The sequence below is a fragment of the Abramis brama genome, assembly GCF_963993115.1.
Source record: "Abramis brama genome assembly, chromosome: 16".
Taxonomy (NCBI): Eukaryota; Metazoa; Chordata; class Actinopteri; order Cypriniformes; family Leuciscidae; genus Abramis; species Abramis brama.
This window is the reverse complement of record NC_139978.1, coordinates 33,903,955-33,930,871: the sequence shown is the minus strand read 5'-3', so window position 1 is coordinate 33,930,871 and position 26,917 is coordinate 33,903,955. Positions and strand designations below refer to the sequence as shown.

At 38.4% G+C, this 26,917-nt stretch overlaps 1 protein-coding gene across 1 annotated transcript; it reads left to right on the top strand.

The window, feature by feature from the left end:
* Positions 1-934: 934 nt before the first annotated feature.
* Positions 935-26,850, top strand: adra1aa (adrenoceptor alpha 1Aa). The gene is made up of 3 exons (XM_084138452.1): positions 935-1,152; positions 8,791-10,513; positions 24,297-26,850. The coding sequence occupies exons 2-3, from the start codon at positions 9,589-9,591 to the stop codon at positions 24,806-24,808; spliced, it is 1,437 nt and encodes a 478-aa protein (XP_083994578.1). The 5' UTR covers positions 935-1,152; positions 8,791-9,588; the 3' UTR covers positions 24,809-26,850.
* The last annotated feature ends 67 nt before the right edge of the window (positions 26,851-26,917 follow it).

Here is a 26,917-nt window from a genome sequence, read left to right as displayed (position 1 = left end):
TTTGTGTTGGTTTCTTCCTAATTTTTTTATATTTTCTAGATGAAAATTAGTTTGAACATGAATGTTTGCATAAAAGTTTGCTTGCTGGGGTTTTGTAAAGCTATAGTCTTTGTAAAGTTGATTTGGAGAGATTTGGGCATTGAAAAGCAACACTGTGAATTGAAAACTTTTACAGATGAGTATACACTACATGCATAATCTCTAAAACTGATTGTTTGAAATGCAGAACTCTTACAACAAATTCTTAATAGTGAACAGTGAACATATATATATAATTCACACACAGACACACACACACACACAGTTACTGAGGTATTGATTATCAGTGAACAACAAGTCAGTCATTTGGACCAGTTCTGATACGTTTATGGTGTTTTTTCAGTATGGCAGTATAAATCAGCATCTATTTTATGGACAGGAGCAGGACACTCTACAAAATTTGTCCTTTTATGTCCCAGAGAAGTAACCGTTTGGGAAAACAGAAGGGCGAGTTTTCACGGGCGACTCTCACAAAAATGTCTGGGTTATATTTCATTCCATATCTAGCCTACATTAAGAAAAAAAACATGATGATTTTGTTGCACTTCTATGACATTTAAGCACATTTCTCACCCTGTCCTGATTAACTTTATTGAAATATAATTTTCTTTTTATGTTGGAGTGAAACATGTCTCACTTAATTAGGATCACAGTAAGAACAGTTCATGAACCTTGTGGAGTTTGATCCAACAAGTTTTGGGAAACCACCCTTCTCATGTCTATTTTCATTTCTACGTCGGAGACTATTTTAACCATATATCGCGTCAGAAGCTGATTCACTCGTCTTTGATGTGATGTTCCAGTGCTGGCCAATAGCCACGTCCACATCCACGAGCTACGAGCGCAGCAAAGTTTGTGCGTAAAGGAGGCGGCGCGGCGCCATGACTCACTCACTGTCACCTCCTCTGAGAAATACTGATGTCCCGAAGACCCTTGCGCTCAAACATGCGTGTGGAAACACAGAACTGCACTTGACTCGCTGAACTTGAGCTCTGCAGATGTTTGCACAGCGATGACAGGAGAGTGTGGAACGACGAACCGGAGACGCGCTGCGCGTCCATCTACTCAAACACCTCCGGATCGAGTCCTCGCGTTCGCTGACACGCTGCTGAGGTGAGTGTCCATTCAGTCGTACAACTGCTAGACTGTATTGAACAGGCAATCATTATGCATCACAGAATAAAAGGTTTTTTTTTTTTTTTTTTCGTTCACAAACTTCGTGTGATGTAACGGAGGCAGATGTGCGCTGGAGTGAGTCTACAGGTTGCTTCTGATAACTTCACAAAATATGCTGTCGCTTTCAGATTACGCTCTTTAAAATGAGGGATTGAGTGTGTTTGCTTGTTTAACGGATGTATTTGGTGCATACTGATGTAATGCATCGATCAGCTGTGTTCCAGAGATTTCTGCGTCCTCTCCAGCTGTCAGAATGATTTATGCATGACGGGCAACATGAAAAGGATACTCGTGTTGTGTTGCATTAACGGGCAAAAATGGTTTGATTGTAAAGCAGAATATCTCGTTAGACTGTCTTCTCAAAAATCTGAAAATGTGGTGGTGTGCATATTCTGAAAAGAAGGATAAACAAACATAAATGCAAAGATGCTGCAGCTTTTCATTTATAGACTAGTCAGAATTGCAACTATATGCTGAACAGTTGTTGCTCTAATCATGGAGCAGATGGTTAACGCTTAAATAGACCAATTCTAATTACATTGTGTTCTAATGAGTTTCTGATTTTATTAGTAGTAAACAATTCTTGTTTTATAATAAGATACGCTTTTTGTTGCAATATTAAAATTTTAGGTTAAGATTTACATTAATATATATATTTTTTAATCATTTTTAAGGTCCTGCTCATATATATATTTTGAAAGTTTCTCTAATTTTAATCACATTTTTACTCTGCTGGTTTATTTTGGTACTTCAGTGTAACAATACATTTTCAAAAGTACAAATATTCCATGTCTCTTAATTAATATGCAGACATAGACGCCTCTTAATGTTTCACATTGACTGCCCATATTAAAACAATACACACACACACACACACACACACACATTGTGTTTTCATGTTTTATGGGAACAGAAAACTCTGCAATTCACCATTTTTTCAAAAAACATCACTTAGTATGATTTATAAGCTGTTTTCCTCAAGGAGACCAAAAAATGCCCCCACAAGGACAAGTATTTCAGACATTTTGTCCTAATAATGTACACACACACACACACACACACACAATTTAAATAAGCCAGTGAAGCAAAAACAAGATGATTATAAATGACAAGAAACTTATATTTCATTATAAGACATTTAAAAACGTTTATAATTAGATAACATTCTTAAATATACATATTTGCAAAGTAGTTGCCAAATTTCCATAGACCGCCTTCAATTTGAATAATTCCGCTATTTCTCGCTCATGACAGATAGGAAAGAATAACGTGTTGTAGAGAGCCTGAGCTCTGTCAGTCGGCAGAGATGTGGCACTGCCCGCGTGCCCTCTTCACCCTCACGCTTTGATGCTACATAAACACAGAGCCAGTGACGGGACTCATTTCTGTCTTTTTGAAGCCTGTACATTAGTACGCTTCGACTGGCATTACCTTTCAGCGGCGAAGCCTAAATATTTGCCTTTCTTTATGTAAAAGCAGGCAACCGTATCCATTCATTTCACCAGTGGCATTGGCGATTACAGAGAGAGCGCTGCGGCTCCGGTTATTGCTCACCCCTGCAGGCCTGTGATAAGTACTAGGCAAAAAAGACCAATAATTGTGATTTAATCTCAGTCGGAGTGAGTGTGGCATACAGCCGTGGAGGGACCACTGAGCTCAAACTCAACGGATCGACTGTTTCCATGATGAGTGAGACTCTCGGACCACCCGCAGGCCCTGATTTCTTCACAATCTGTTAATGAATGGTAGAGACTCTTCTGTGGTTCTCTTGTCCTGGTTCCCCCCCACCAACACATTTGGAGGATCTACTTTGTCTGACACACCCATTTCAGGTCTTTGAGTCTCTACTAATGAGACAGCTGAGACATCTGAAACGTGCACTTTTTTTGAAGGGGGGGGGGGGGGGAGGGGGTACTCCATGCTATAGTCCATGTCTTCTGAAGAATTCGTGCGCTTGATTTGTGTGAGGAATATTCAGTCATGTGTCAGAACGGTCACCGTGACTTTGCAAATGTTGATGATTCTGTGATCACTGAAATTTTGTTGATCCTGGAACAACATTCCTGTCCCAAATATGTATAGTCTTAACCCTGTCCCTACCCCTAAACTTAACATAAGTTATCCCTAAAATCAGAGGGAAATGATAGGTGAAATATCAGTCATGTAGATTCACTAGAGAAGCCTAAACCTAATATAACCTGTAAACTTGTCCCTCAAATCTGATTGGTTGATTGGATTGTTGTTCCAGGATCAACAAAGATGTTGATCATGTTGAAATCACGGAAAAACTGAGGTTTGAGTAGTGAAAAAACACTTTAATACAGCAAATAACACATTGAATTAAACATTACATTTATATGTATTATGTGTTGTTTATATGTATGAACGCATTGATCACTGTTTTGATTTGAGTGATATTAATTTCACTTCCTTTATGTCCTTTTTTGATTTTCTGGACCTCACTGACTTCCAGTGCATGGACAAAACCAGTTAAACCTTTAAAATATAATATAAAATAATAAAGAAATATATAGTATTAAACAAAATAATATCAAAATATCATTTGTGTTCTGCAGATTAAAAGAAATGCTTAAATTCTAAATGAACTAAAATCAAAAAATATTATTTAACATCGCTGAATCAACCTAAACACATTAATTTATACAAACAAACCAAATTTTTTTATGGGTTAAATCAATAATCTGTCAATAAGTGTAATGGGGCTGGTCTATGCATCATTTATGTGTTTGCGTTGTGTTTACTCCTGTATAGTGTTTCATGATTTTATTCTCTTATTTCAGCTTTTTTAGTTGATGTTGTTCAGCACAGCGGTCAACTATTGTTGTGTTTACTTTATAAATAAATTGAGATGGAGAGAGATTACATTAAAGAATGATGTGTTTTAGTACTCGCTGATGTTCTTTTGCTAGCTGAGGTGATGAGCTGTGTTGTCGAATCGATTGTTGTGCTCCACCATATGGGTGCCAGTCTGGCGAAGCTCAAGGTTTCTTACTGACGTTAGTGGGAATCATCTGGCTGTCAGTTTTATTTACGGTTTGCATGGCGGACTAAAACAACAAGTGCTTTAATCGCGTCCCTCACTATAGGTTAAATCTAGGAGTCTTGTCGATGGGATTGAGCGATGCTCATTAATATGTATAAGTGAACTGATAGCGGCTCAGGAGAGGACGGTGTAGCGCAGGCAGGAGGGCTGGTGTGCAGTGCAGCATGGCAGCTCGAAGCCATCCAGATGAGGCTCTGAACAGCTGGTCTGTCAGCGTGGAGCTCCACTCGGCACTCCGGTGAGGCCCAAATGTCAGACGCCGTATGATGTTGTGATGGGGAGATCAGAGACGGAGAGGCCGTTGAATGAACGCTGCATTCCACAATCTCATTCCTCTGACTATTATTATCACGCTGGGTCTGTTAAAAAGGAAGGGATTCTGTTTCTCTCGCCTGTGTGGATTATAAGGCAGTTGCATTTATGAACAGAGGAAATGAATGCTGGCATGCACAAAGAAGAGGAAGGGAGATAATGCAAGGGGATTTGTGTTAAAAACATATTTTTTAGGCAACATGAATTCATTGTTGTGCGTGATTCATCCATGCATTTGATTCGTTTGTTTGTTTTCTTTAGTCTTTCATCAAAATGCAATAACGCTCTCTGACAGTGAAGTTCTGCTGAAATGAGTCCAGGAGAGTGGGAGAAATAATAATCTTTTCAGAGCACAACATACACTGAGAAGTGAAATCCTGATCTAAATGCGTACATTAGCATATGACTTTTCTGTATGCATAGAATACCTCGATGTGCCAAAATGTGCAGTGCATGTTGTATCCCACAATGCAATGCGCTCGACTAGAGCTTCCATTTCCAGTGTGACGACGAACAGATCAGAAGTAGAATCCATGATTTTAAACAACTCACTATTTGATCTGACTGCCAAGGTTTAAGACATTTGTAGTATACATGTATACTTTTAATCACTGTAAAAAATGATTTGTTAGTTTGACTAAAAAAAGTAAGTTACCTGGTTGCCTTAAAATTTTGAGTTCATTGAAACTAAAAATGTGAGTTTTTACAACAAGTGATTTTGTTGTTTCAACTATTATTTTGTTATTTGAATCAAAGATTATTTTTCAACTTAACATTGTTTTGTTGTCATAACTTAAGATTGAATATTGTATCAACTTATTCAAGCAATCAAAGGGATTAAGTTAACTTACAAATTTAAGTTCACTCAACTTAATTTATTATTATATGAACAAACTATTTTAAGTTCACTCAACTTAATCTTAACTACATATAGTTTGTTGTAACAATTAACTAAGAAGTTTACACGGTTGCCTTAAAATTATGAGTTAAGTCAACTTCAACACAACTTAACATGACAAAAGCTTTTTTGTTAAAACAAATTCTGGAATAACAGAGCACAAATAAACCATAACTTTAACATTTATTATATTTTGAGTTCATTGAAACTAAAAATGTGAGTTTTTACAACAAGTGATTTTGTTGTTTCAACTATTATTTTGTTATTTGAATCAAAGATTATTTTTCAACTTAACGTTGTTTTGTTGTCATAACTTAAGATTGAATATTGTATCAACTTATTCAAGCAATCAAAGGGATTAAGTTAACTTACAAATTTAAGTTCACTCAACTTAATTTATTATTATATGAACAAACTATTTTAAGTTCACTCAACTTAATCTTAACTACATATAGTTTGTTGTAACAATTAACTAAGAAGTTTACACGGTTGCCTTAAAATTATGAGTTAAGTCAACTTCAACACAACTTAACATGACAAAAGCTTTTTTGTTAAAACAAATTCTGGAATAACAGAGCACAAATAAACCATAACTTTAACATTTATTATAACATTCACAAAAATATTAATTCATTGAATTGTCTGACAAGTATATCTTAGTATAAATGAGTATGACAGAATTAACTGCTGCTTGAAAAAAAACCCCATTAAAACACATTAAATTTTCAGCATCATTACTCCAGTCTTCAGTGTCACATGATCCTTCAGAAATCATTCTGATATGATGATTTGCTGCTCAAGAAACATTTCTAATTATTATCAATGTTGAAAACAGTTGTGCTACTTCATATCTTTGTGGAAACTGTGACTGTTTTTCAGGATTCTTTGGTGAATGGAAAGTTCAAAAGAACAGCATTCATTTGAAATAGAAACATTATAAATGTCTTTACTCTCACTTTTGATCAATTGAATGCATTTTTGCTGAATAAAAGTATTATTTTCTTTAAAAAAAAGATCTTACTGACCCCAAACTTTTGAACGGTAGTATCAATAAATGCAGTTACAGACTTCAATGCTGGTCATTTTCAAATTGATTAATTAATTTCCAATTTACTTTGCTGTGGCTTATAAATGAAAAATGCCTCATTATGTCTTATAGAAGAAATAGAATGTTTTAATAGGTTTGCTTTAAAGTGCAATAGTTTGACCATTTCAAAATAGAATACAAAAGAAAACAATGTAGTGTTTGTGTTTCAGCACAGCGTGTGTTTTCTAAAAGGCAGTTCACAGTCGAGAACAGCAGGAGTATTTTTGTGTCCTGACACCTCAGCAGCGTCCAGCCAGCAGCGAGAGTCACCTCTGTGCCTCATTAGGCTGGAAATCAGATCAATATTCTGACTAATGTCGGAAACGCGAGCGCCTGAGTAGGAGTGTTAAGCTTGTGTGCATTTCTCCTCTCAAAGTTAATTGATAGAGTCACAAACGGATGGTAGGCGATCTCATTAGAAGTAATTAGTGTCAATCTGGAAAAATAATAGCATAGTAATGAAAAAGATCAGTTTTTTTTTTAATGAAGCATGTGCACGGTTTATGATCAGTTTGCCGCATGTGTGCAGACTCTACTGTCACAGCTTTGCACAGCTGAATTTACTCTGACAACATTATAAATGGAGATGGCAAAAAATATTAACTTTCCTGTCTGTCTGATTCTGCTCATGTGTTTTGGCAGAACACTGGTTAAAGGAGGAAGAATGACAGAACAGAACATAATATTTTAAATTCTAAAGGTCAGGAAGTTAGAAATCTCTCAAATGAAACAAAGCAATACATCTTTGTCAACAGACAGAAAAATAAAAGAAAACAGATTTGGTTGTGCAGCTGAGGGATTTGCCTGAAATCATGAAATATTTGAATGTTATTAAATATGTTTTCTTAACTTACTAGGCTTTTTCTGTGTCTTATGGCAAGCAGCAAGAATTGGCTTGATTAAAGTGGGAATTAGAGAGCATGAAAACGCCAAACATAAAAACGTTCTCTGATTTTGAGTCGGTCTGTGTTTTTGCCCAGTGGGCGCAGGCTTTTTTCTCCTCAACTGTAATGTACAAAAAAAAAAAAAAGAAAAAAAAAAAAATGTGTTGCTGTTTCAGTTCGCTCTGAACTGGCCAGAGTCTCACAGGACACAATCTTGTTAAAACCCCTGTGAAAGGTTGTTTTCTGCATCTGTGGTTTCCTTCCCTCAGAGACAATCTGAAACTCGCTTTTTTACATTTTCACAGCCTTGTTGTGTTTAAATACGTGCGATCTTGCAAACTATTTTAACTCAAAACTCTCCAACTTGTAGATTTTAAATATTGATGGAAAAAGTTGTTGGAAGCTTATGGTGATGTTGAACCATGGTGCAATTTTTTATAGTCACATTTTTATTTATTTTTTACCTCTGGTGATTGTATTTAGGCTTCAAAAGTTGTTCATTTGTGAAGATTATCTTGATGAATCAAACAATTTCCTGGTCTCAAAGCTTATTATCAAAAGGTCAATGGAAAAATCCTATTGGCTTTTTGTCAAGGGAACCAGGTTGATGCTATTGCTAACTTCTGGGTTTGCCTACAGAAATGCATCATGACTGCAACATTAAATGCACCTTGGCATATTTTCATTTTATCTTTCTCAGGCTGTTTGGTACTAATTACCTTTATTATGATTGCACTAATGCACGCTTGTTGTTCACGATGGGCCAAGTCACTGAATATTAAACAGATGTTAATACAGTATGTAAATGTGGGTGTTCATATCTTAATGAGCTCATTGTTTAACACATAATTTTGAACTGTCTTTGCAGTTTAGTTTCAATAAAAATATCTGGATGGGCTGAAACGAGAAGTTTGCATTGTGAATGTTATGAATTAAATATGCCCTATTTAAACTGCTTTGTCAATATACGTTATTTGTCTTGTACTGCCTACGAAAACGTGGGCTGATCATCTATTCTATTAAACAGTGACCATTCATTTTATTTTATCCAATTTGATTTTGCATTTGACATCATGAATAATTTCAGGAGAAATATATAAATAAAAGCATTTGTTTTGATGAAGATCTCTCATGGAGAGAAATCCATTTGCAGGTCCTTTATCAGAGAAATATGAATTAATGAATCTATATATCATCCACTGGAACTGGTTCATAATTTTATGCCAAAAGATTGCACACTTCATTATAATGCATGAGTAATGGCTTAAAAGTTCCCTGTCTGATAAATGGATTCACTTTACTGATAAAACTTTCTCTCTCTGTTTTTCAGGGTTCAACAGTGTTCAAACCGAACCAGCATGGATGCTTTACGACCAAATCTATTCTGATTGAAGCTGTTCACCTAAAATTTGTGTGACTCACCAAGAACTGCTCTTCAGCTAAAAATATCTTCTCGGCACATGCCAAAGAGCTTTTAGCTTTGTCCTTGGTTTCCGCTTTGCAACCTCAGTGACAACGCCAGCCAGACTTTCAGTGTGAATCTACGAGTGACCGCCAGAACCATGCGGACTGTTTCCAACCATCGCAGATGTGCGCAAAAAAGATGAGAAGCCTTTCTTCACATTTACAGTGCTTTATGAAAGCGACGTGGATGTTTGCAGAGCGTTTTGACACCTTCACACATCGATGCATTGATGCACATCTAAAACAGATCGCTCATGCATCAAACCTGATGTCTGGAAAGCACAATGCCATTTGTGTCATTTTCATTGTTCTGTAAGATGTTGCAGCTGCGCATGGTTATGAACATGTCAAAACATCCTTCGAATTTATGACTTCATGACAAAAGAATCTGATGTTCTCCTCAGCATAATATGTTTAGTTCCCCCATGTTTGTTTTTTCACCCACAGCGATTTTCCACGAATCATTAAAAGCCCATCTAGGGCATTGAGAAATGAGAAATGAGACAGTTTAAATTTCACTACGTTCCCTCACAGCTCTACTGGAAATGCCTTGATTTTCTTGTACCACGGCCAATGCAGTAGCACTGTTGTTTTTGGAGAGAATCCGATATTAAGGTGCAAACTGATCTGGATGCCACGTGGCTCACAATCAGACCGTTATTAAATGCCTGGAAGTCTTGAACAGATGGTTCCCCTCAAAGACAACATGACCCCGGAGTCATTATCTGAGAACTGTAGCAACTGCAGCCAAGTTCTCGCCCCGGAGCTGAACGTCACGAAAGCCGTCGTTCTGGGAACGGTGTTGGCGATCTTCATCGTTTTTGGCATTCTGGGCAACATCCTGGTTATCCTCTCTGTGGCATGCCACCGTAATCTACACACGGTTACGCATTACTTCATCGTGAACTTGGCGGTCGCGGACCTTCTGCTAAGCACCACGGTTCTTCCCTTCTCCACAGTCTTTGAGATGCTGGGTCGTTGGGTCTTCGGACGGACTTTTTGTGATGTCTGGGCGGCCATGGACGTCCTGTGCTGTACGGCGTCCATCATGAGCTTGTGCGTGATCTCGGTGGACCGCTATATTGGTGTTAGCTATCCTTTGCAGTACCCGTCCATCATGACGGAGCGACGGGCATTGCTTGCACTCATTGTTCTGTGGGCTCTATCAATCACCATCTCCATTGGACCTCTTTTCGGCTGGAAGGAACCGGCGCCAGAGGACGAATCCATATGCAAGATAACCGAGGAACCCGGCTACGCCATCTTCTCCGCATTGGGGTCCTTCTACCTTCCAATGGTGGTGATTCTGTCAATGTATTGCCGCGTGTACGTGGTCGCAAGGAGGGAGACTCGAGGACTGATTAGTGGACAGAAAACGGAAAAGTCTGATCACGCCGCCGAGGCCGTAACCTTGCGGATACACAGAGGGAACGCGACGGTGTCCGAGGACGAGGCTTTGCGCAACCGGACAAACTTCACACTGCGTCTGCTCAAGTTCTCACGGGAAAAAAAGGCCGCTAAGACCCTGGGCATCGTTGTTGGATGCTTTATCCTTTGTTGGCTTCCGTTTTTCCTGGTTCTTCCAATCAGTAAGTGTCTCATTTTTTACATTTGATTATAGGCAAATACCAGTTTTTGGGAAGTGTAAATATCTCTGACTGAGGAAAATCTAAGCCAAAAATGTCTTTGACACAAAAATAAAAGATTTTTTCCTGTAAAAAAAGGAAGTCCTATCTTTCAGTTAAGGATCATTCTACAAAATAAACATGATTTTTGACATGATGACTTTTAAATCTTCTTTTTCCCAATTAGAATTTTTCTTACTAACATTGTCACACCAATGACATGTTTAAATAAACCATATGCAAATTAAATTAAACATAAATTAGTAACATTTGTGCAAAAACCACCATGTGCACCGTTTAAACAGCCCATTATTTCCTTCTTCTGAACTTTGACATTGTAAGTATTTTTCCACAGCTTTTGTATTTTTTCAAAACACGTTTTTAACATTGATAAAGTCATTGAAAAAAAGTGACAATTTTCTTTTAAAATAATTGATATTATAATTATTTTGTTTTTCTCTTTTCACAGTTTTGCTTTTATCACAATGTGCGAAACAATATAGAGTGAAATTATTTAATGAGGCAATTTATATGCAATTGTTCTTCACTATTTGTGAAACCATATTTTTAGAATGACCTTTAAAAGAGACTGTTTGGCAAAAGCACGACGGCCTGTTCTTTTTGATCTAGAACGTGCATGTGTATTATCCGGAAGAATAATGAAATCATTTTTGCCTGATTGTATTGCCGATTTTGAATTGTGTTATTGAAATGTAAGCAGGGCAAAGTTTAAGAGATGTCGACATTTCCCCGTTCAGATTGATAGGAGTTATACTGTGCACTGCGTTTCCAAGATGGCCACCAAGTGAACCAACTTACCTCAAAAAGGACTTTGTCAGTGGACAGTGTGGTTTGAATTAAGATAAGATTGAGTTTTAGATACCCCTGAGCTGAGATTCTCTTTGCATTGTGTGAAATATCTGGTCTGTACGTGTGATTTTTCTTGACAGAAGTAAGTTAACAGATATGCACAGGGACATTTTTTAGGTTTCCTGTCTGAGATTCAGATGCACAGAGATGCACTTTTTCCAAGTGCTAGAAGATGGGAAAATAATTGCCTCAAGTGGGTAAAATGCTGCCATGTGGAGAATGGAGAAGATCAGGAAAATATTTAGCATGCATGCTCATGGTTAATCTCTCAATTTTAGCCTGTATACAGGTCGAAAGAATCAACTCGCTTGTGGCTCCACAAATCTTATAGTGCAGCTGAAGTGTTTGTTATGCCAGTGGTTTAAAAGATGTTTGTTTAAACCTTCATTTTCGATCGTTCTCTCAGACAACAGGGTCACGAATGTTCACGCAATATGTTTGGCTCCAGAAATGAGTTTCACAGAGAGTCAGAACAATCAGTAATTCTCTTAATGCACTGCAGAGCTTCTCGAGTTCCCCAGATATGAATTTTAGCGCTGTTATTATATTTCCCACCCCTGCAATGGGGCTCTTGTCAGACCTTTCGGTTCAAGGTCAGTCCGAGTTAAACCACAAAATAGAGTCGGTCAGGAAAAAAACAAAGAATCCAGTAAATGGTATTACTGGAAAGCCAATGCAAACAAATAAGCATAGTTTTATGAATCTGTGGGAGTCTGTTAACTCAAAAGCACACAAAAATGATTATGAATCTGCATGTCGATTTGTAAGAAACATGATTTGCACGATTCTGAAATGCTTGCTAATTAACTGGCATTAAATTGCATATAATAGAGTGTTTAATGAAGCTCAGGGGATTCAATGACCTTATAAGCATGACTCAGTCCGCGCTCTCGCTCTGCAACCACATTTGTAGCAGTGAAATCTAACACACTGCGTTCAATAGGAAAGTTGTTTCGTTTAATGTTACGGTGATCGATGCGACTCTATTTTTGCATGTATAGCATCTCACGGTGGAGCAGAGAGACATTTTGCATTCATGATGAAGTCGCAGTTTAATCTGTGATAATTAAAAACAACAAGTTAATTGTTTTCCCAGTAAAGTAATTACATGCTATTTTCATCACAGAATCCACTGGACGCCCGGGGCAGAAAGATTTCATGTAGTTGCTGTGAGGTGGAGACATACTGTATAGTATATTATCGGGGGGATTTTGCTGACAAACGTGGGTATTAGGATGACGGATTTGCCCTTCGGACAGACATTCTTCCTTTTAAGCCTGGCTGTGTCTCAAGAACATCCACTGCATTAAAGTCAGTGTGATAATACTGCATGAACACAATGACATATATATAGCAGCCAGGGAAAAATCACCATGGTAAACAGTCTACCATATAATAATTGTGCATGCACAATAGTTATGGATTTTTATCAAGGGTTAGGAGTCTTTATGAGAGTCATATATGAGAGTATATATATATATACAAATTTTAAATTGTGACATAATCGTGTCAAATTTTACTATGCATCCCTAAAAAAAGTTATTTCATTTAAAACTTATATATACTGTGTGTGTGTTTATATATATATATATATATATATATATATATATATATATATATATATGCTTTGAAAACAAATTCACTTAGAATTTGCACAAATGTGACAAATAATAAGTATTTATGATTTATTATTTACCTTTTTTTCCTTATGAATTTATTTGACGGACAATTCTATAGGCCTGTATGCTTTTGCTGTTGGAGAAAATATAAAAAATTACACAAACAAAAATGATAACAATACAATAAACTATAACAGCCAGCAGCTACAGGTAGCTACAAGTATTATGCGCTTAAATGTCAAAATGACTCCAGTATCATGCTCTAGAGTGTTGGGGTGGAAATTAAGCCTGATCTGCAGTGAAGTTACAATCATGTTGAATTGTGGTCTATGGATCTGCCTGAAGTGCACATGTTGAGTAGACTCGCTCGGTCGGTCCAAATACACTTCCCTCGGCCATTTGACGAAGTTGAACACACTTCAAAATGGCGGTGGGGATTCCCTGAGGAGAAGTTTGTGAGTGTATGTCTAAAAGTGGAGTTAAACGCAGCCTACGTTGGCAACGACAGAACTTGCGACCATGGCTATTGGCTAACGATGCTTTTTGGAAACGCACCCCTGCATGTTTTTATCACCTGTAGCCGAGTCTGTTTCAGGGTTTGTTAGTGTGTGAACAAGCTCTCTTAGAGACTCCTAGACTTGTGCTCTATTTGCCGTATATATCCAGTTAAACCTACGTCAGACAGCATGAGTCAATCTTTAACATTGAATTCATGTCTGAAATTCTCACATGGCTTAAACTCTCTCTTTTCTCTGATCATTTGCCCTGACAAGGAACCACGGGGAATGAGGCGGGAGGTACTAAACTGCTCAGGCTGAAAAAATGAAATTGAAAATGAGCTCAGTCATCCTGTATTTTTGGAAGCATTTGCACAGTGGATACATAAAATGCAGTAGGGATCTGTGAGACTTTAATAAATAATGGGCATCAGTATCTACTGTGGTTAATATTACATTAGAGCTAATATTAAAGAGCAGCGGTGGCTTGACATTAAGAAAAGCACAGGCAAACATTTTATGTCTACAAGTTTTTGAGAGCAGTCGGATCAATCTCAAACAGTGGCATTTGTGTATCCATGACTTATACTGATATAATGAACAGGGTGCTAAAATAAGTCACATTATATGACAGATTTAACTTCAGGAATACAAAAAGTGTGAATTTTTTAAATAATACAATTATGACAATTCCACTTTCTCTGTGGCATCTTTCAAACATCATATTTATTTGAGGATGTGAGATCATAAAAATATTTTTAAGTTATTTTATTTTTTACAATTGATCAGTATTTCATTATGATTGTGTAAATTGGCCTTATTAAGCTCACTAGTTTGTTTATATAATAATGGATGGAAAAAAAATCGCAATAAAAATTTGAGACTTTTTTTCATGGCACAGAATACAAAATATTGATTGACTATTGTGGTGTGGTGCAGTGATATACACTGTAGCAAATTAGCTCAAAATAAATTTTAATAATCAATCATAACTTGTAATAATTAATTATGAATATTTTGATCTGTTAACTGAATTAATTTAATGTAGTAAAATTAATATTACAATCAATCAACCCGTGAACACTCAGTGTTAATTGTTTATTAATTCTAAGAAATGTTCATTTCTGGGGAAGGGATATGTCTTTCTTACTGTACAGTACTACTAAGAGCCTGTAGTCAAAATGTAAATCGTAAAATAAACTTTATTGCAAGCAGAGAATCAGAACCAAATATGTATTGTGCACAAGTTTTATTAACTAAATTACAAACATAACTAATCTAAACACACATACACACAAAAATGGTAAGTGACAGTATGAAACCGGAAGCAGGAAATGGGACTATGGAAAAGATCCATCAGCATATTATTTTCAGAGCACCTCATTAAATGTATACTTGCATGGCCTTTGCAGTGAAAGCATTTCGTGAAGTTCCTGAAGAAGGATTTTGATGGTTCCATGAGTTTCAAACGATTTCTTCCGTGTTGAAGAAAAAAAATGGTGATGAACTTGAATGGTTTGTTTGACTCTGTTCTGGTTGAAGGTTTTCTCTCTCTCCATGAGCACATGGCTGGAGTGCAGATTGTGGCCTGCTGGCCCTGGGAAGCCACGCAGAGCAACCAGGAGAAGGGAGAAAGTCGGAAGAGTTGATGGTTGTCCATTCAGTGATGGTAAAGTTGCAGTTTTCTTCTGAGTTGGAATGAAGAAATTCCCAGCAGACATCAACCCGAAGAAGCAGCAGTAGAAACCAGGAAAAGAAGAGAGGGTCACTGTGAATTTGTCTCTAATAAAGCCTGAGAAAGGTCCCACCTCTCCGGGTTTGCTTGACCAATGAGAAAGGTGGAATGTCCAAGCGGGAAAATTCCTCTGTTGGCAATTTATGGATCTTTTGTTTCAATCGTGCTCATTTGCATGTGCAGCTGGATTGGTTGCTGATGAAGACAATATGAAAGATTCTTGTAATACTAATATGTTGTGCAGCTAACAACATATCGTATACATTATCATTTCGATCTTCAAAGTACCAATTTATAGAGACCAAACATGGTATAAGTGAGGTTACATTTACCATTGATTCTACTGTAAAATACACAGTATCAAAAAAATAATAGTATTAAAAGACATTACACAAGACAGTAAATCATTCACAAAATGTTCTGGGATGCATGTTCGTCGATAAATTAATGCAGGAAAGTCTGTTTTAAGGTCTGTAGGTCTTTCCTATTGTTACGAACCGCTCCGAGACACAAAGGTTAGATCCAAATGCAGCTTTATTGGCTGGGGCAATCCAGAGGCGTAATCCAATGTACAGGCTAGGGTCATACACAGGCAGGCAGTCAAAACAAAACAAACAAACAGGCAGGGACCAGAGGCAAGAGAGTAATCCAGGGAACAGGGCAAGATATCAAAAACCAAGAAACAAGAAAACCAGGGAAACGCTCAGAAATGCAGTGTAACACTTAACAAAACTTCGCAGTGAGTGATGGGGTGAACCAGGCTTATATGGGGTGAACTAAACAAGAAGATGAGATACAGGTGAATGTGATAATGAGTGCTGATGAGTCCAGGCAGAGAATGATGGGAGATGTAGTCTGTGAGTGAACATGAGAGTCAGGTGTGGAGTGCCCTCTGGTGGCTCTCAAGGGCACTCCAGCTGGTTATTGTTACACCTATGGCCTAGGTCTTGACCACATTTTTCACAGCAATAAAGATCTTATATGATCTTCACCCTGGCGACTGAAACCTTTCCTGCTCTCTTGTCTCTTTTGGGGGGACGTTTCATTCCTAAGAGTGGGCTTTGAAGCTTATTTGTTAAATGTAACAAATAGTTATGTGTCTGATTGTCTCAGTCGTTACAACACTTTCATAAGGCTGTTATTGCACTGACCTTCAACCCTTTATCATTTCAAATGTGAATAAAACCATCAGAATTGACTTGGTTATCTATTGAAATGATTGAAGCATATTACAAACTTACTGAAGTAAATCATGTAGTGCTTTTAGGTTAGTAATGATAGCAACTGGTACTTTGCAAGGCTGTAACCACATATTTAGAGGGTAATAGTTTAACCCTGTAAAGCCTGACATATGAAATTATAGTCAGTGATCATTTTATAAAAAAAAAATCAAAAGCTCTGTAGTTTTAAAATGTACAGTGAGGAAAATAAGTATTTGAACACCCTGCTATTTTGCAAGTTCTCCCACTTGGAAATCATGGAGGGGTCTGAAATTGTCATCGTAGGTGCATGTCCACTGTGAGAGACATAATCTAAAAAAAAAAAATCCAGAAATCACAATATATGATTTTTTAACTATTTATTTGTATGATACAGCTGCAAATAAGTATTTGAACACCTGTCTATCAGCTAGAATTCTGACCCTCAAAGACCTGTTAGTCTGCCTTTAAAATGTCCACCTCCACTCCATTTATTATCCTAAATTAGATGCACCTGTTTGAGGTCGTTAGCTGCATAAAGACACCTGTCCACCCCATACAATCAGTAAGAATCCAACTACTAACATGGCCAAGACCAAAGAGCTGTCCAAAGACACTAGAGACAAAATTGTACACCTCCACAAGTCTGGAAAGGTCTACGGGGAAATTGCCAAGCAGCTTGGTGAAAAAAGGTCCACTGTTGGAGCAATCATTAGAAAATGGAAGAAGCTAAACATGACTGTCAATCTCCCTCGGACTGGGGCTCCATGCAAGATCTCACCTCGTGGGGTCTCAATGATCCTAAGAAAGGTGAGAAATCAGCCCAGAACTACACGGGAGGAGCTGGTCAGTGACCTGAAAAGAGCTGGGACCACCGTTTCCAAGGTTACTGTTGGTAATACACTAAGACGTCATGGTTTGAAATCATTCATGGCACGGAAGGTTCCCCTGCTTAAACCAGCACATGTCAAGGCCCGTCTTAAGTTTGCCAATGACCATTTGGATGATCCAGAGGAGTCATGGGAGAAAGTCATGTGGTCAGATGAGACCAAAATAGAACTTTTTGGTCATAATCCCACTAAACGTGTTTGGAGGAAGAAGAATGATGAGTACCATCCCAAGAACACCATCCCTACTGTGAAGCATGGGGGTGGTAGCATCATGCTTTGGGGGTGTTTTTCTGCACATGGGACAGGGCGACTGCACTGGATTAAGGAGAGGATGACCGGGGCCATGTATTGCGAGATTTTGGGGAACAACCTCCTTCCCTCAGTTAGAGCATTGAAGATGGGTCGAGGCTGGGTCTTCCAACATGACAATGACCCGAAGCACACAGCCAGGATAACCAAGGAGTGGCTCTGTAAGAAGCATATCAAGGTTCTGGCGTGGCCTAGCCAGTCTCCAGACCTAAACCCAATAGAGAATCTTTGGAGGGAGCTCAAACTCCGTGTTTCTCAGCGACAGCCCAGAAACCTGACTGATCTAGAGAAGATCTGTGTGGAGGAGTGGGCCAAAATCCCTCCTGCAGTGTGTGCAAACCTGGTGAAAAACTACAGGAAACGTTTGACCTCTGTAATTGCAAACAAAGGCTACTGTACCAAATATTAACATTGATTTTCTCAGGTGTTCAAATACTTATTTGCAGCTGTATCATACAAATAAATAGTTAAAAAATCATACATTGTGATTTCTGGATTTTTTTTTTAGATTATGTCTCTCACAGTGGACATGCACCTACGATGACAATTTCAGACCCCTCCATGATTTCTAAGTGGGAGAACTTGCAAAATAGCAGGGTGTTCAAATACTTATTTTCCTCACTGTATAATGCAATGCAATACAATGATGTACAAATAAGCGTTTCTCAAAAGCCTGATGGATCATATTTGATACTCACATTTGAACATGATTTTTCTAAAAAAATACATGGGCCCGATGACTTCAGTCCAAAGCCCCTTTCACACAGCGCGATGATCCCGGCAAATTGCCGGGAAATTGCCAAACGCAAACACGACCCGGGATTGATGCCGGCATCAATGCCGGGTTGGGGACCTAGTAACATTACCGTGTTCAGTCCCGGATTGCGCGCTGTGTGAACAAAAGCCGTAATAATGCCGTGTCGTAGTGATGGCGCTGAAGCCGGGATCGTTCGCCAGCTAGTGAAACGGTACGTAAAGCGCAAGTTTATGATCGAATCAGAGAAAAAAAATGCACAAGCGTTGTTTCTCGAAAGAGAAATCGCAGCTCATAAGCAAACTTAAGACGCTGCTGAGACATTGCTGGAAAATCACTGGCAGTGTGAATGAACCAAAATTAAACGAACAGGGTTCGAATTATGATTTCATCTTGTGGGGGTCTCTTTAAAAAAAAGAAAAAAAAGTAGCCTATGAGCAGGCGCGGTGTGTGCAGTGCCGTCGCCAGACCTCAGTCTTAAGGGGGGCATATGAAATGCATGGGAGGGCACAATTATTATTAGCCGACAGTACGTATATTTATAATAATCGTATACTCTATTCGCGCAGCACGCAATCATCACGTTAAACATAACCAACAGCAATATGACCAGGTAGCCTGTAGCCTACACCACATTACATAGAAGCAATGTTATGAATATCCATAAAACACTTGACTATACAACATATTAGATAGGGGTGCGCCAAAATATTGATATGGCGATATCTCGCGATATTTTCTCCCGCGATCGATTCTCGATGCGCTCTTGCCAAGTATCGATATTAAAAGCCGTTAGGGCGGGCGTACACGGTGCGAGTTCGGACACTCGGGAGGTCGTGAGATCAGTTTAACTGATAATTGCGTCAAAGCAGCTGGTACAAGGCACGACTGTCCTGCATGAATTTTATCCCGAGCCGGCAGCAATCACGTGGGCTTTCGCGCTAAACCGTCATGTTGCGAATGGGAGAGAGAGAGAGAGAGAGAAAAGTGTGTGTGTGTGTGTGACAGTGTATGCGCACGCTGCATGGTTGCTGCCACTGAGGTATAGCCCCATCGACGTGGCTGTGTATGATTTGGCAATAGGGGACAGCTGGTGAAAAAACATGTTTAAAAATTATCGGGAGGTCGGGAGGTGCTTGTAACGTGCTCGGCTCGGCTTGTAATTCCTCTCACACGCTACGAGCCGCGACCATGCGAGCATCACCGATTCCACTCGATTTCTCCCGAGTGAAAAAAAATCATCTGCAGCAAAACAAAAATAGTGTCTGTGACTGTTTTGTTGCAACTGATAAGACACAAGTTGTTTTTGTTATTGTGTTTCATCCAAAAACGAAATGGAGATTCATTTTCCTAATTAAAAAAAAACTTTTTATTTCTTAAAACATGATATATTGTGAGTTATTACTGATAATATATCGATTATCGCAGTATCGCCATATCGTGATATTATCGGTATCGTGAACAATGTATCGCGTATCATATCGTATCGTGAAGTACCCAGTGATTCCCAGCCCTAATATTAGATGTAACACCAGAAGCATCTCTCAAACATTGCATTTTAAAGCAGTCAACATGGGATATGCATTGCCATGAGACGCACATACACACGCACAGAGACTTTGAACCTACTAAGAGTTAAGATCGGGCCCAAAAAATCAAGCCCGACCCTACCTGAGCGCGTGCATGTGCACGTTATGTCTGAGCCCGGCCCGGCCCGACACATTAACTGTAATTATGAGCCCGAGCCCGATTTAAACCCGACTATTTTTTAACACGTGGGCATAACACTTGCCTGATGGGTTATGCTACTGCTAGATCGGACATTGACGTCACTTCTGTGAGATGAGAAAAGTCAGTAAAAGTCCTGGCAGAAAGCGAAGCATAAGGATGTAGTGTGACGACGATCCGAGATCCCGCGAGATCCATGTGTTCCATCTTGTCCTATCTTTTAAGTCACGCTACAGTAGTCTGAAGGAAAAAGTGCTTTATTTGTATAATAATAATAATAATGGTGCTGATGATTTTTAGAGACCCCCACAGGTGTATGATTTTACTGCTTTCATGGGAGCTCATCCTCTCTCTATGGGAGCTCAGCTCCCACTGGCTCCCACGTAATTCGAACCATGTAAATGAACCCGGGTCACTTTATCCGTGTATTTTCCGGAATCTCTGTGTGAAAGGGGCTCTTGAGTCTTATTATTGCGAAAAACTGCAGAAATGTCCAGACAGAAATGGCACAGTTTCCTCAGTCAATCCCAGTCAATTCCTGCACTGATTGCAACATGCGGCCGTGTCAGAGGTCTTTGTGTGTTGTTCACAGAAATGTTTGACAGCACCAGATAAACCCAGCGGCCCTTTCTAATGATGACTAACAGTCGTTCCAGCAGTCAAGGACAGTGCTGTTATGCATATGAAATGTGATGCTTCAGCAGGACCTGGTGGCTTGATTTAGCATCAGATGAAAGGTTGTTTCTTTCCATCCTCTACGCCTCGTAAAGAGCTTTAAACCACACCTCAGTGCGCTGAGGACATAACTTTTGATGGAATCTGACCTGATAAACAACCACTTTCATTGCTCAGGCTTTTTACGAGAGCCACAGTCGCACAGAAAGTCTCAGGGTCTGACTCGAGGAAACACACTTTCCCAGGAGAAAGCGTTTGCGTTTCAGTCATTATCATTATGGGCTCGGACAAAATCGCTTTTGTTTTCTCATTTTGACTTCCTTCAATTTGACGCATCATTTAGTCAGATCCACTATTTATATTTCCACAAGCATCACTCGGGATAGAACATCAGTCATTTAATTTTTCCATTTTTATATTTTCTTCTCTCTTTGTACATTAAAACACACTGTGACTCCTGAACAACAATTGCGAGGACCATCAGTAGCTGGACGAATCTCACAAGACTAATATGTATATATATATATATAAATATTTTTAAAGAGACTAAAGTAAAATTAAATTCTAAGTATGGTAATATCTATCTATCTATCTATCTATCTATCTATCTATCTATCTATGTATGGGGCATTTTAAGGATCATTCATTTTCATCCTTTTTTAATACAAATTGTCTTCTGACCTTTTTTTTCAAACATGATGCAAAATATTCTTTAAGCACCAGGTTACATTTCATATTAATTTTTAATAATAATAAAATAAATATTTTTAATGAATAAAATGTACATTTATTTATAATTTAAGTAAATATTATAAATATATTTATTTATTATATAATTAATATGATTATACATTTTTCAATTTATGAATTTGTTTAAAATGGCTTAATTGTCAAATAATTTCACAAACCCAAAAGTGTTAATGGTCCTATAAAAGTAGGCTTAATTTTCTTTATGCAAAATAAATAAACTTAATTTCGAGGTGAAAGATGTAACGTTACGGCACTGGTGGACAGTCACTGAAATGTAGATGACTGAAGCTCAGTTTAAGCTCTTCCTCTTGTTTAGCCTGCAGATAGTAATGATTAAATTGTGGCGTTCAGAGACTCTCCCCATGGCCCCGTCTAACAGTCTCTGGCTCTCCTTTATCTTCTGTGTGCGTAAAAGCCCCTCTAGACTCGCTCTTAAAGTGTGTTACGAGACGCTCTGAAGACAGATGCCTCGTCTCTAGGCCAAGTGGCTTTGCTAGACACTTTAATTCTTTTAATGTACGGCCGACATTGCATTAGAAAAATCCATTGGGGGTGTGAACGGTTAAATATATACCCATGTAAATTCTCTTTTCTGTGCCTGTGTCCACTGAACAATTCCTTTCCTCTGAAGGGTCCTTCTCTGATCATATTGAGCCGGATTTATGAAGGCAATTTGAATAAAACTATTAACCTTGATTAACAGAGGAACGTTCCAGCGAGAGATCAGATCAGATTCTATAAAAAGACTTGGCCGGCATTGTGACGCATGACGTAGTTATCTGTCCTGTCACACGGACGGAGACGGTGGTGGTGAGAAAGATGCTTTCAGAAGCATTCACACGTTTTTCTCGTTTCCAGACATAACCTTTCTCATTTTCTGCTCCTTATCTATTCATTTCAGGTCCCATTAATCGTTCCCATCTTTTTCACAGAGAGTGAAACAGCTGAAACCTTTTAAGAGCCTTATTTAATTTATCGATTGGTAATCCATTATGATCCGAATCCAGATGAATTTTACTGGTTGTGTTCAGATTATTATGCAGACAGTGTAGAGACATGGAAACACCTGAAACTGTTCTTTCATAGGCATTTACATTTCAACTGATGTCTCCTCTCCATCTACCATATTGAGACACATAATCAATCCATGATCGATAAATACTGATGAATACGTATCACTTAGAAATATGTCAGATAATGGAAAAATTAATTGACTTACAATGATGGTTGATCATTGTTATCAGATTAACAGTTATCAGATTGTTTTATTGTTCATGTAAACACACTGATTGTACACTACTGTTCAAAAGTTTGGGTAGAGTATGATTTTGTTTTTAAAGAAATGAACACTTTTATTCAGTAAGGATGCATTAAATTGTTCAAAAGTGATGGTAAAGACATTAAAGGGGTCATATAATGCCATTTTTCTACAAGTTATTATGATTCTTTAAGGTCTAAATGAAAAGTTTGTAATACACTTTAATTAAAAATTCTCATTAGTATTGTAAGAAAACACTCATTTTACCTGGTCAAAAACAGCTCTGTTTTCAGCACGCCGTTTTAGTGCATGTGTCTTTAAATGATAATGAGCTTTGCTCACCCCGCCCCTCTGTTCTGTGCGCACACCGTAACACAATAACCATAACGCGTTGTTCATTATAAACGTGGGATTATGAATTATATTGAGAACGTCATACATAGAAAACATGCCATAATGTACCCTGAGTGTAAACCTTAGCCGCATTCATCGTGAAGCGTGCTAGCGATTTGCAAAGATTAATATAAATATTAATATAAAGGTTAATTAAACGTTACACTCACTTCTTCTGGAGGTGCAGCAGGAACACGAATAGTTGGTACCGATCCTTTTTTCAGGAGCAGCTTCTTAGCAAACCAGCTTTATACTGACCTCGTTTGTAAAGCAGTCTGGTGTGTGAAATGATTTGCGCAAACATGAAAGCATTGACGTTGATCGTGGGGAATATTCCCTTCGAAAACAAAACTCAGCCACTGCGTCTTCAGAGGTTCGGATTTAGGAACATCAAAATGACTGCTGTGTTCCTTATTACACCCAAGAACAGAACACCACAATCGCTTAGACGCCATTCTGCTCATAGACAGTGCTCCAGCTATCAACAATGACGCGCGGACTATGATTGACAGCTCGCTCACGAGCGAGGGCGGGTCTGTGTTGAAACGCTGCTGTCAATCAACAATCGTGGGAGGGGCGTCGATTTTGTGACGTCACAAAATCGAACGGCTTGATTTGAGAACATATAGGGAGATTTAAAAAAAAAAACACTGGATGGATTTTTATCATTTTGTGATGGTTGTGTACAGGCACTGCCAACACACATTTCAGTACAATCAACTTGTAAAAGTGCATGTACCATTATATGACCCCTTTAATAATGTTCCAAAAGATTTCTATTTCAAATAAATGCTGTTCTTTTGAACTTCTCTGTTTATCAAAGAATCCTGAAAAAAAAAAAAAGATCAACAGTTTTCACAAAGATACGAAGCAGCAATATTGATAATAATCAGAAATGTTTCTTGAGCAGCAAATCATCATATTATAATGATTTCTGAATGATCATGTGACACTGAAGACTGAAGTAGTGATGCCGAAAATTCAGCTTTGCATCACAGTAACTTATAAACGATTATTGAAAATATCAAGAAAACATTTAATGATGTAAAATTCCTTCTTCGTCTGTCTAGGTTCCATCTTCCCAACGTACAGACCCTCGGAAACAGTCTTCAAGATAACGTTCTGGCTGGGCTATTTCAACAGCTGCATCAACCCCATCATCTACCCCTGCTCCAGTCAGGAGTTTAAGAAAGCCTTCCTGAGTGTGTTGGGTGCGCGCTGCCTCCGCAAGAGATCGACGCCGTCCCACCCGCTGTACCAGACCAGTCCTCGGCACGGCCAGTCTCAGATCCTCGGCCTGTCGAGCCGTGACAATCCGTCCCATCTGAGCCCGTCTTCTTCTATAGTGCTGTCCCGCAGCCCCTCCTCCAGGGAGTGGCAGGCCCCGTCCCGGACCTCGTCGGTGGGAACGACCGGGGTCAGCGTGGGAGCCAAAGTGGCGGGAATGTGTGGTAAGAACCTGCTGAGGACGTGTTGCACGGTGGTAATGGATTCACCACAGCCCGAGCCGCCAGCGCACAACTCGCTTCCCGTCATCAAAATCCATCAGCTCTCGCTGTGTGAGGACGGGGATGCGGTGTGAATGAGCGGCACGCTGGGGAAATCTCTTTAAGGAGACTCACTCTGACTGTGATGCCACTTGAGTCTCAGACTCGAGAACACAAACTGATGAAGAAAAGCCAGACGCTTTGGGTTGAAACGATCTGCGCGGGGAATATTGAAAGCTGATGCAACACTGTTGATGCTTATTAAAGGGACAGTTTACCATTAAATGTAAACTGTCTTTATTTACTCACCCTCATGCTGTTCGAGACCTGTCAATTGACAGTCAGTGGATTAAAACGCATGAGGTTTCGCAGCTTCAACGGAGGGAAATGCATAATGTCTTAACCCTGTAAAGCCTGAATTATGAAATAATAGTCAGAACAAATTTAATTACTGCAATGGAACAGTTTATTGAACACAATCGGGGAAAAAAAAGTTTGCATGTGTTTTATGTTTTGTATCATATTTGATACATCAGGCTTTTATGGCTAATACTGAGAATATTGAGCTCATAATAAGTAATTTTCTTAATATTCAGAGGCTCAAACTGAGCAAAAATATGCAATTTGGTGCAGATGCTGATATTTATATAACCAAAAACATGAAATTCTGATGCTTGTAATGTAAATCAGTGAGATCTTTATAACAGTACAGCAGATACTTACATAAAATGCATATAAATATCAGTCATCACTCTATATCTGCCAGTAATGTCTTAGAAAGATGATATTTAAATGTTTAGTTTTATGATCAATCTCCGTTTAGTTTTAAAACATATGCAAAACAACAAATAAACCTTCCTTAAAAGCCTGATGGATCATATTTGAGACACATTTGAACATGATTTTTCTAAAGGAAAATGTATGGATAATCAAGTAAACCTGAGTTGCTTCAGTCCAGCAAGTGTTCATCTTGAAATATTACCAACAATATTAAAGATATTCTTATGTTTACTTGATAAAAAAAAAAAAATAATCAGTAATTTCACAGCAAAAAGACACAAAAGGGGAACGTTTTTAAATGTAGGCTATACAAAAAAGCCTTCTTCTTGCCAAAAAGTACAAACGATCAATCAGACGACAGAAGCCATGTAGTAGATTGTGTGCAACAGGTTTTACAGCAGTTTTGATCATGCTGATGATTAAGAGGCCTTAGACATTTATGATACAGTAGGCTTTATAGGGTTAAACTCAGTAAGCTATCATGTTCTTCAGAAGATGTTGAATATATAACGCACAAGTCTTACGGACTATTTTATGCTGCTTTTATTGTCTTTTTTTTAGAGTTTGACAAACATGGGCACATTGTTTTATGCTTTTAAGCTTGGATTGACATGAGCATGAACAAATACTGACAGAAAAGTCATGTTTGAGTTAACTATTCCTTTAAAAGGAGGCAGTGCACGTGTTTGTTTGCTCGGAAATTATGGTGGACATCATTCTGCATGGGTCTGTGATGATAAATACCAGCAATTTTTATTATTATTATTATTATTATTGACTGCAGTTATTTTACCAATGTTTGATGAGTGTTTCTATATATGTAAAAAAGAAAAGAATATTTTCGAATGCTCGCTCACCAGTTCAGTTTCTGAAATTGCACTATACAGTTAATGGCCATTGGTTGTTTGCATTGAGTATAATCAGAAAGTCTTACAGAAAACCCATGTGACCATGATTAATTGTGATGCACAGAAACCTTTGTGAACAGAGAATTGATCCTCAGTGTGTATTTTTGGTATTCCTGCATGGTCGCCTTATTATCTGTGCACACCTGCTACGTTAAAGATGGCTCCACGAGTGTCAGACACGGCTTTCCATGTGTTTCACCGTGGGACCAACAGTCACCCTTCCGAAAATTTGTGTTTCTATTACTGTGATCTGGAAAATGCACAAATCTCCATGTGATATTGATACTTGACGATAACAATGAATATGTAATGACCTCAAAAGGACCAACTTATGTTGCTTAAATGCCTTATAACAAGTGGCACTTCTATTATTGTGTTTGTTTCTCAAATGAAAGAAAATCATGTGATTCCAATATGGATAAAATCCAATAAAACATACTGAATCATTACGTTTTGGGAATAACTTCCGATGAAGCGTCCCACTTATAGCATAGCGTCCGGAATGACTCACCATGA